General features: G+C 34.3%; 2 protein-coding genes across 2 annotated transcripts; one reads left to right on the top strand and one right to left on the bottom strand.

Moving 5' to 3' along the window:
• Positions 1-2,974: 2,974 nt before the first annotated feature.
• LOC127439223 (pre-miRNA 5'-monophosphate methyltransferase-like) lies at positions 2,975-4,960 on the bottom strand. Its single transcript, XM_051695379.1, has 2 exons — positions 4,748-4,960; positions 2,975-3,394 (listed from the first exon to the last, which is right to left on the bottom strand). Exons 1-2 carry the CDS (start codon positions 4,958-4,960, stop codon positions 2,975-2,977), a joined length of 633 nt encoding a protein of 210 aa, XP_051551339.1.
• An 816-nt stretch (positions 4,961-5,776) lies between these two features.
• On the top strand, positions 5,777-10,407 carry LOC127439224 (cytochrome c oxidase assembly protein COX14 homolog). Its single transcript, XM_051695381.1, has 2 exons — positions 5,777-5,880; positions 9,980-10,407. The coding sequence occupies exon 2, from the start codon at positions 9,987-9,989 to the stop codon at positions 10,167-10,169; it is 183 nt and encodes a 60-aa protein (XP_051551341.1). The 5' UTR covers positions 5,777-5,880; positions 9,980-9,986; the 3' UTR covers positions 10,170-10,407.
• The last annotated feature ends 259 nt before the right edge of the window (positions 10,408-10,666 follow it).

Raw genomic sequence — 10,666 nt, forward strand, 5'->3', positions numbered from 1 at the left:
TAACACATAATAGCCAAAGTTTGCCCCTCTAAAGATGAGTGTCTCAGTAACAGTGGGAAAACACAAAGCCTCATTTTAAATTGGTAACTGAGTCACCAATTCAGTTGCCAGATAACATTTTAATTTTACATTTTATAACCCTTAATGCACCTTGGATCCTATGTGGTGAAAGTCATTTGCAAGTTAGAGGTGCACTGTTTGTGCTTATTAAATTTTTTTTACACAGACATGAATAGCATTTTTTTAGAAATATGTTGAAAATTATGTACACTTACAGTACATGAGTCATATCAGTAATGAAATAAAATAACTTGATAGCTTTCATACCAAAACAACAAACAATAATAAACTTAATCCTTGTGCGACCTTCAGGACACTTTTGTCTTTTTCATTTTTGTTTTTTCGATCATTTCGGCTGTGTTAATGCCAATGGCATACATTTAGCCAAAGGTGTGTATTTTTGGGGGGAATTTTGATATGTCAATGTCAGTTCCTATAATACATCTATAATACACTGTGTACACAAGATAGTTACACTCGGGACCTTCAGGACAAAAATGTCCCCATTGAAACCCATTAAAACTGCAATATTTGATCCCAGTGCCATTAAAGCATAAAATCATGAATTCTATGATATTATACTTTCATTCTGGAGAAATGTTTTCCACCAGATGGTGCCATTTTTCTCATGTTTAGCCTATGGAGCAAATACATGCTTTTCCCCTATTTTCTGTTTGCTGTATTACAGAGCACTGCAGGACAATTGAATAAATGATGCAGATAAAATTGTGTGTGTGTGTTGGTATGGATGTCAGTGTGTTTTGTATGTGTGTATTGAGAAATTTGTGTGTGTGTGTGTGTGTGTGTGTGTGTGTGTAAACAACAGTGGCATTATGTAAACAAACTGTCATTTAAAGGGTTAAAATCCTGAAAATGAATGAATATTTGGTAGTTATGATCAGGACTGTTGTTGGTTAAAGCAAGTGAAATTGGTAAATAATATTAATATATAATATTTTTATGGCAGTTTTTTGACGAGGACATTTTTGTCCTCTAAGGTCCTGAGTGTGTTTTTTTTTTTTTATCTGACACTGCACAAAAAATAATAATGCATCAAAATCAATGTTGTTGTTAATAATTGACATATCCCAGACTGCATTTAGTATATGGAAAATAATTAATTTTTTGTTTGTTTGTTTGTTTGTTTCATAAAACATTGGCTTTATATAAACAAACTGGAATTTAAAGGGTTAAAATCCTGAAACTGAATGAATATTTGGTAGTTATGACCAGGACTGATGTTGGTTAAAAAAATTAACTCATTGAAAGTGGAAAATAATATTAATATATAATATTATTATGCAGTTTTTTGATGTGGACATTTTTATCCTCCGCTGAGTAACTTTTTTTTGCTGACGCACAAGGATTAATTAAACTTAACTATGCCAAACTAAGATTATCTTGCTAATTTTCCACAGAGCTGAACCATTTAGCAGAGGCTTTTCTCCAATTTACCGTCAATATAAAATGTCCAAACAGTTTCTGTTCTGTTAATATTAAAGTAATAAAACACTATATATGTGTGAAAAATACAAATACATGCAGAAAAAAAGTGAATGGCCAATTAGTCCGTTTTTTGGTCGAGTTTGAATTGTGGAGGCGATAGAGGTGGGAAGCGCGTGCCGAATTTTATTGAAGTTACTCAGATTCATATTTAATAATGAATTAATATTAATTTAATATTCCATTTTGGCTGCAGTTTTTGAAAATGCCACACCTATAACGTCTTTATGAGGTTAAGCACGAATATTTTAACATTTTCCAAAAGATTAACAGTGGTTACATCACGTTTATAAGTCAGTAGAAATACTACTGAACATGAAGAAAAGGTTGACTGAAAACAAACCAGGGGGGATGGGGGGGGGGGGGGGGGGACGTTACAAAACAAGTCAGTACATCAGGAATAACCCTGATTTTCAATCACAGCTTTCATGCGTCTTGGCATGATCTCTACCAGTCTTTCACATTGCTGTTGCGTGACTTTATGCCAATCCTGGCGCAAAAATTCAAGCATCTCGGCTTTGTTTGATGGCTTCACATTCCAGAGGTTTTCAGTGGGGTTCAAGTCTGGAGATTGGGCTCCATCGTGTAACCCCCCCCCCCCCCCCCAATAATCAAAACAAGTAAGTCAACCCCCCCCCCCCACCCCCCAATGTTCAAGCCAAATCTACGACCTTGAAACAAACTACAGAAACATTACAGTGGAGTAAAGTTTAATTAAATGAAAACGTTGAGTAGGTAAAATAAAGTAAAACTGACTGCTATTGCTAGACTATTTAATCTAAGACAATGACAAATATCTTGCTTCAAATCAAGAAAAAAAAAAAAAAGAAAAATTTAAAAAATGTCTTAATTGCAATTAAGGTAAACACAACAGCTCTGTTGTTCAAAGAAACCCGACTTTTTAACATGTCAAGTGGAGCCCGTTGTGCAAAGGTGCCTCAGTTTCCTGGGAGGCAGCAGATGTCCCAACCGAGCCTGCCAGGAACAACGCATGGCACCTTTCACCCATCTCGACAAGGGCAGCTGCTTCCTCAGTTTCTCATACTAAGCACATCATACTGCCCCCTTGTGTTTGGTCAATAGAATCACAATGAATAATTCTGCCTAAAGATTTGACATATTTCAAGTTCAATAAAAACATTAAAGCTTCTCTTGTAACTGGTAAAACAAAATAATTTGTTAAACAACAACAACATATTTGTATTTTTTATGGCTGGCTCGGAGTACTAAACTTACAGTTAGGGTTAAGGGTCAGTCCATAGTCAACACATATATTTGACTATGAATTATATATTATATTTGTCTCCGTTGCTCTCTGTCATCATCTCCTGAACAGCAGAAGACTTCTTTCCTGTGTTGTATTACCAAAGCTCTGCACCAACTCCATGCCGCAGTGTTCATCCAAGTGCTCTTAAGCATGTGCTGCCATGTCGCCATGAATCGCAAGAGTCTCGAAGTGTTCAAAGTCACTGCACCCAAGTTTGTGTAACTGCTGTGCAGCAGGGCGGTAACAGTTCCATGACTGCAGAAACTCACAAAGAGATGCAAGTCTGGAGAGGAGAGACATAGTCACCGCAAAACAGGTGCACAGGTGGAAACGGGCACATCCAAATCTCTCTAGGTAAGACTCCAGCACTGTCTGGCTCTCTCCATCATCCGTGATATCCAGAGGGATAAACTGGATATCCTGAGGTAAGGGGTTGGAGTTCTGTGCACGAAGGATGAGATCTTGGTCCAGGTCAAATCCAAGCACGTGAACTTCTCTTTTTGAAGAGTCACTTCCAGAGGTTTGATCATGTAATAGATGCTTGTAAAGAGCAACAGACAGGTCCTGTCAAGCAGGGACAATAATACACATGCAAGTAACTAAAATAGATGTTATTCTAAATGTATAGCACATTTCTGTTTCTTAAAAGAATTCTACATCCACAATCTGATCAAAGAGGCTGAAGTAGTGAAGTTAATGGGTTCTTACTGGGGTCTAATTGACCTCAACTATACTTGTATATACTTGTATAATTGTATACTTACTATGGAAGTGAATGGGTCAAATGTTTGGAGGGTTTAAAGGCAGAAATTTTAAGCTTATATTTTCATGAAAGCACTTACATTAAAACTTGTGTATTATTTGAGCTGTAAAGTTAATAAAATAATCATTTTTACGGTCGTTTTAGGATTTGTGGCCAATGTGACACAACAGCATTACGTTGTCACGGCAACAAAGTTGTAAAATTGGATATAACCAGTGGCGTAGCCAAGGGTGGGCCGGGGTGAGCCCAAATTTGACCCAGGCCCACCCAGAATATCAAAGATTTTCTTTGACTTTGAATATATATTTATAAAATAGTTAACAAACCCCCCATAAATTCAGATTTCTGAAAGTGTGAAGAACTGTTTGAATGCATCTCTTCTCTGTTGTTAAGGAAAATTTGGTAAAAAATAAAAGTTGGGCGAAAACTTGGCCCATCCATTTTTATTGAGGCCCACCCAAAAGTAATTTACTGGCCACACCCTTGGATATAACTTTACACAGGAAAGGTAAATAGATGATTTGGTTGAGTAAAGCGAGTAAAGACACTGACTACCAACCCTGGAGTCACGAGTTCAAATCCAGGGTGTGCTGAGTGACTCCAGCCAGGTCTCCTAAGCAACCAAATTGGCATGGTTGCTAGGGAGGGTAGAGTCACATGGGGTAACCTCCTCGTGGTCATGATTAGTGGTTCTCACTCTCAATGGGGCACGTGGTAAGTTGTGCGTGGATTGCGGAGAGTAGCATGAGCGTCCACATGCACAATGAGCCACGTGATAAGATGTGCGGATTGACTGTCTCAGAAGCAGAAGCAACTGAGACTTGTCCTCCACCACCTGGATTGAGGTGAGTAACTGCACCACCACAAGGACCTAGTAAGTAGTGGGAATTGGGCATTCCAAATTGGGAGAAAAGGGGATTAAAAAAATAAAAATAAAGAATGATTTGGTCACACTAAAATCATGCCAACAAGCATCTTGTGGCTATACTTTTGATACAGTGAGTATTTTAATGTTTTTGGATTGGCCCCATTCACTTCCATTGTGGTTTTTACAGGAAAGGCAGTTGGACTCCAATCAGCCTTGTAAGTCCATCGTTTAAAACACCACATTTCTTGATTTTAACACTAAATTAGAATAATATTTTAGTTCTCACCCTTGAGTTGCACCCCACATCCAGTATCAACACTGTTTGACTGCTGTCAGAACCACATCCAATGTGTTCAAGCAGTGATTCTGATATCAAACTGACTCGATACTCTGGTGGGTTGAAGGTGTCATAGTTGATGAAGTTTCCATATGGCGCAGCTTCTGGATCTTGATTCTCAACATGTTCCTCTGAATTCACATGGGAAACATGAGTCTCCATGTCTGTTCAACAGCAAAACAATTCCAGAAGGGTCATGTTACCATGGAAACATTAGTTCCTGATTTTAAATAAAGTCTTTCTAGTAAGTCAGTCAACTGTCGGCCATCTTTGGGACTCTCATCTTTGGGACGCTCTCGGGAGGATATTTCCAGTCATGACTGTGCAGCTCCTATCTACTTGAATGGAGAAAGACTAAAATCTTACCCAGTGGAGCCCAATCTCCAGACCTGAACCCCATTGAAAACCTCTGGAATGTGATCAAGAGGAAGATGGATGGCCACAAGCCATCAAACAAAGACGAGATGCTTGAATTTTTGCACCAGGAGAGGCATAAAGTCACCCAACAGCAATGTGAAAGACTGGTAGAGAGCATGCCAAGACGTATGAAAGCTGCGATTGAAAATCAGGGTTATTCCACCAAATATTGATTTCTGAACTCTTCCTAAGTTAAAACATTAGTATTGTGTGTTTATAAATAATTATGAACTTGTTTTCTTTGCATTATTCGAGGTCTGAAAACACGGCATCTTTTTTGTTATTTTGACAAGTTGTCATTTTCTGCAATTAAATGCTCTAAAGTCTAAATGACAATATTTTTATTTGGAATTTGACAGAAATGTTGTCAATACTTTATAGAATAAAAGACAAATGTTCATTTTACTCAAACACATACCTATAAATATTAAATCCAGAGAAACTGATAATTTTGCAGTGGTCTCTTATTTTTTTCCAGAGCTGTATCTGAGTGACCAATATAATAAAGCTTGTTTATGAAGTTCAGGGCAACGCACACTACATTTGTCCCTTCTGGTTTCCCATAGAGTTACGAAATGAAACTGCGCATGCGCACTAAACCCACCCGCTTCTGACATTGAAAACACAGCAGTATTTCCGGAGTTTTTAAATTGGAAATTAAACAGGTAAAAAGCCCACTTTTTTAATGAAAATGTAGTAATGCTAAACTATTTATAACTTTAGAATAATGGTGTTTATGTAGAATAAAGATGCATATAGGCTGTTTGCTGACCTTTTTAGTGGACAAATTCGAGTAGTGGTTCAGATTATAAAACAGAGATCCAAATTTCTTAAAAACTACAGCGAAATAAAACTAATATTTTTTTAGCAAGAAGTACTATATAGTATTATAATGTTTTTTTTTTTTTTTTTATATGTGTCATGCTAATAACATGATATGTAGATATGCACCATGGTAAAAACGTGGATTTTTCACATGTGCCATGGTAAAATATAAAAGATAACATGGTTTTGGACATGTACCATAGTAAAAAATGGTTTTGGACATCTACCATAGTAAAAAAAAATGGTTTTGGACATCTACCATAATAAAAAATGGTTTTGGACATCTACCATAGTAAAAAAAAAAATGGTTTATGGACATCTACCATAGTAAAAAATATGGTTTGTGGACATCTACCATAGTAAAAAATATGGTTTATGGACATCTACCATAGTAAAAAATATGGTTTATGGACATCTACCATAGTAAAAAAAATAGTTTTGGACATCTACCATAGTAAAAAATATGGTTTATGGACATCTACTATAGTAAAAAATATGGTTTATGGACATCTACCATAGTAAAAAAATATGGTTTATGGACATCTACCATAGTAAAAAAATATGGTTTATGGACATCTACCATAGTAAAAAAATATGGTTTATGGACATCTACTATAGTAAAAAATATGGTTTATGGACATCTACTATAGCAAAAAAAATGGTTTATGGACATCTACCATAGTAAAAAAATATGGTTTATGGATATCTACCATAGTAAAAAATATGGTTTATGGATATCTACCATAGTAAAAAATATGGTTTATGGACATCTACCATAGTAAAAAAATATGGTTTATGGATATCTACCATAGTAAAAAATATGGTTTATGGATATCTACCATAGTAAAAAATATGGTTTATGGACATCTACCATAGTAAAAAAATATGGTTTATGGACATCTACTATAGTAAAAAATATGGTTTATGGACATCTACTATAGTAAAAAATATGGTTTATGGACATCTACTATAGTAAAAAATATGGTTTATGGACATCTACTATAGTAAAAAATATGGTTTATGGACATCTACTATAGTAAAAAATATGGTTTATGGACATCTACCATAGTAAAAAAATATGGTTTATGGACATCTACCATAGTAAAAAAATATGGTTTATGGACATCTACTATAGTAAAAAATATGGTTTATGGACATCTACCATAGTAAAAAAATATGGTTTATGGACATCTACCATAGTAAAAAAATATGGTTTATGGACATCTACCATAGTAAAAAAATATGGTTTATGGACATCTACTATAGTAAAAAATATGGTTTATGGACATCTACTATAGTAAAAAAAATGGTTTATGGACATCTACCATAGTAAAAAAATATGGTTTATGGACATCTACCATAGTAAAAAAAATGGTTTATGGACATCTACCATAGTAAAAAAATATGGTTTATGGACATCTACCATAGTAAAAAATATGGTTTATGGACATCTATTATAGTAAAAAATATGGTTTATGGACATCTACCATAGTAAAAATATGGTTTTGGACATCTACCATAGTAAAAAATATGGTTTATGGACATCTACCATAGTAAAAAATATGGTTTATGGACATCTACCATAGTAAAAAAAAATGGTTTTGGACATCTACCATAGTAAAAAATATGGTTTATGGACATCTACCATAGTAAAAAAAATGGTTTTGGACATCTACCATAGTAACAAATATGGTTTATGGACATCTACCATAGTAAAAAATATGGTTTATGGACATCTACCATAGTAAAAAAAATGGTTTATGGACATCTACCATAGTAAAAAAAATGGTTTTGGACATCTACCATAGTAAAAAAAATGGTTTTGGACATCTACCATAGTAAAAAAAATGGTTTATGGACATCTACCATAGTAAAAAAATGGTTTTGGACATCTACCATAGTAAAAAATATGGTTTATGAACATCTACCATAGTAAAAAAAATGGTTTTGGACATCTATCATAGTAAAAAAAATGGTTTATTGACATCTACTATAGTAAAAAAAAATGGTTTATGGACATCTACCATAGTAAAAAAATTGTTTTGTACATCTACCATAGTAAAAAATATGGTTTATGGACATCTATCATAGTAAAAAAAATGGTTTATTGACATCTACTATAGTAAAAAAATGGTTTATGGACATCTACTATAGTAAAAAAATTGTTTTGTACATCTACCATAGTAAAAAAAATGGTTTATGGACATCTACCATAGTAAAAAAATTGTTTTGTACATCTACCATAGTAAAAAATATGGTTTATGAACATCTACCATAGTAAAAAATATGGTTTATGGACATCTATCATAGTAAAAAATATGGTTTGTGGACATCTACCATAGTAAAAAAAATGGTTTATGGACATCTACCATAGTAAAAAATATGGTTTATGAACATCTACCATAGTAAAAAAAATGGTTTATGGACATCTACCATAGTAAAAAAATGGTTTATGGACATCTACCATAGTAAAAATATGGTTTATGGACATCTACCATAGTAAAAAAAATGGTTTTGGACATCTACCATAGTAAAAAAAATGGTTTATGGACATCTACCATAGTAAAAAATATGGTTTATGGACATCTACCATAGTAAAAAATATGGTTTACGGACATCTACCATAGTAAAAAAAATGGTTTGGACATCTACCATAGTAAAAAAAATGGTTTATGGACATCTACCATAGTAAAAAATATGGTTTATGGACATCTACCATAGTAAAAATATGGTTTATGGACATCTACCATAGTAAAAAAATGGTTTATGGACATCTACCATAGTAAAAAAATGGTTTATGGACATCTACCATAGTAAAAATATGGTTTATGAACATCTACCATAGTAAAAAAATGGTTTATGGACATCTACCATAGTAAAAATATGGTTTATGAACATCTACCATAGTAAAAAAATGGTTTATGGACATCTACCATAGTAAAAATATGGTTTATGAACATCTACCATAGTAAAAAAAATGGTTTATGGACATCTACCATAGTAAAAAAATGGTTTATGGACATCTACCATAGTAAAAATATGGTTTATGGACATCTACCATAGTAAAAAATATGGTTTATGGACATCTACCATAGTAAAAAAAATGGTTTTGGACATCTACCATAGTAAAAAAAATGGTTTATGGACATCTACTATAGTAAAAAATATGGTTTATGGACATCTACCATAGTAAAAAATATGGTTTATGGACATCTCCCATAGTAAAAAAAATGGTTTTGGACATCTACCATTGTAAAAAAAATGGTTTATGGACATCTACCATAGTGAAAAAATGGTTTTGGACATGATGTACTATGATAATAATATATTTCTGAATATGTAGTGCCTATTCTTTGAAGTATGTCAGATGAGCACACAAACACAATTGTGTATGAATGTGCTAGTCATACTGCACCACGGTATAGAGATGAACCGACTGTGGATTTTGCCTATTTTGATAACCAAGGTGGTGGAAGAGGCTTAATTGGCCAATAGTTTTTACATTGACTTAGAATGATACAAAAAAAATAAAAAAATAAATTGCTTAGTCATTCCTCACTATGAAGGGCACTGACATTGAGGTTCCAAAATAAATAAAATCCCCAGATCAGTTTGTTTGCCAATAACCGATAAGTCCAAAAAGCATCTGTCTGCACCGATTTGATCGGTAAAACCAATACCTCTATCATGGTATGATACCATATCCATACCATGGTACAACCACTGTACTGTTGTGTCAGAGTTTATTTGTGAATCTAATATTACTTGCCAATCTACAACATTGAATCTTCAAAATACCAGTTATTATACTTCGTGTTTATACAGTGACACCATGGTAAATATTCAAAGGCATGAAATCTTGACATCCAACTGTAGGCCTTTATTCCACTATCTTTACTCATGAGATGTACTAAAGCAGATTCCTCATGATCTCCACAGAACCGTCATGTCCAGTGGGAAGCGCATCGCTGATGTGGGATACAGGCTGTTCTCGGGCTCCATGATGCTGTTAACGGTCTATGGCGGATACCTGTGTGTTATGCGGGCTCAACGGTACATGCAGAAGAGGAAACAACTCGAGCTGGCCGCACAGAATGAGAGCACAACATCAGAGTCAATTAAAGACTAACACACCCATGCCTTATTTCAAAAGTGATGGGCTGTAAATAATCAAGCGAACGTGTGGGACATTTTATGTGGCCGAGCAGATAATGCGAATGTGTGTCAACAGAAAACCCACATGTGTTCATGACCCACAGGGTGGGTCTGGGAGTTTATTTCCCTTATTGTGCAGTTCAGTGGGTGTAAATTAAGTCTTTACCAAGGAAACAGTGAAATGTGTAAACTATTAAATGTTCTGATTATGAGTGTTTGTGCATTTCTTATCAATTTGCATGCACTATTTGATTATTAATTTCCATGTCTTTTTTCTAGTTGTTCATCATTACTGGAAAAGGACTTTTAAAAATAATTTCCTATAGTGATTGCACATGTTATGTTCCATCCAAAACTGCAGTTCTTTTATAATTATAATGGAAAAGTATGGAATATTTCTACTTTTAAAAATTCAATTGTCACACCGTTGGACCATTTAAAATGAACTAGTGTAGAAAACAAGGTGATTAA

This window comes from Myxocyprinus asiaticus, chromosome 50 (assembly GCF_019703515.2).
Source record: "Myxocyprinus asiaticus isolate MX2 ecotype Aquarium Trade chromosome 50, UBuf_Myxa_2, whole genome shotgun sequence".
Lineage (NCBI taxonomy): Eukaryota > Metazoa > Chordata > Actinopteri > Cypriniformes > Catostomidae > Myxocyprinus > Myxocyprinus asiaticus.

Excerpts from the sequence above, each read along its gene's own strand:
- LOC127439224 (XM_051695381.1), top strand. The coding sequence starts at position 9,987 with ATGTCCAGTGGGAAGCGCATCGCTGATGTGGGATACAGGCTGTTCTCG.
- LOC127439223 (XM_051695379.1), bottom strand. The coding sequence starts at position 4,960 with ATGGAGACTCATGTTTCCCATGTGAATTCAGAGGAACATGTTGAGAAT. Across the intron at positions 3,395-4,747 it reads ATGTGGGGTGCAACTCAAGG|GACCTGTCTGTTGCTCTTTA; the intron begins GTGAGAACTAAA and ends CCTGCTTGACAG.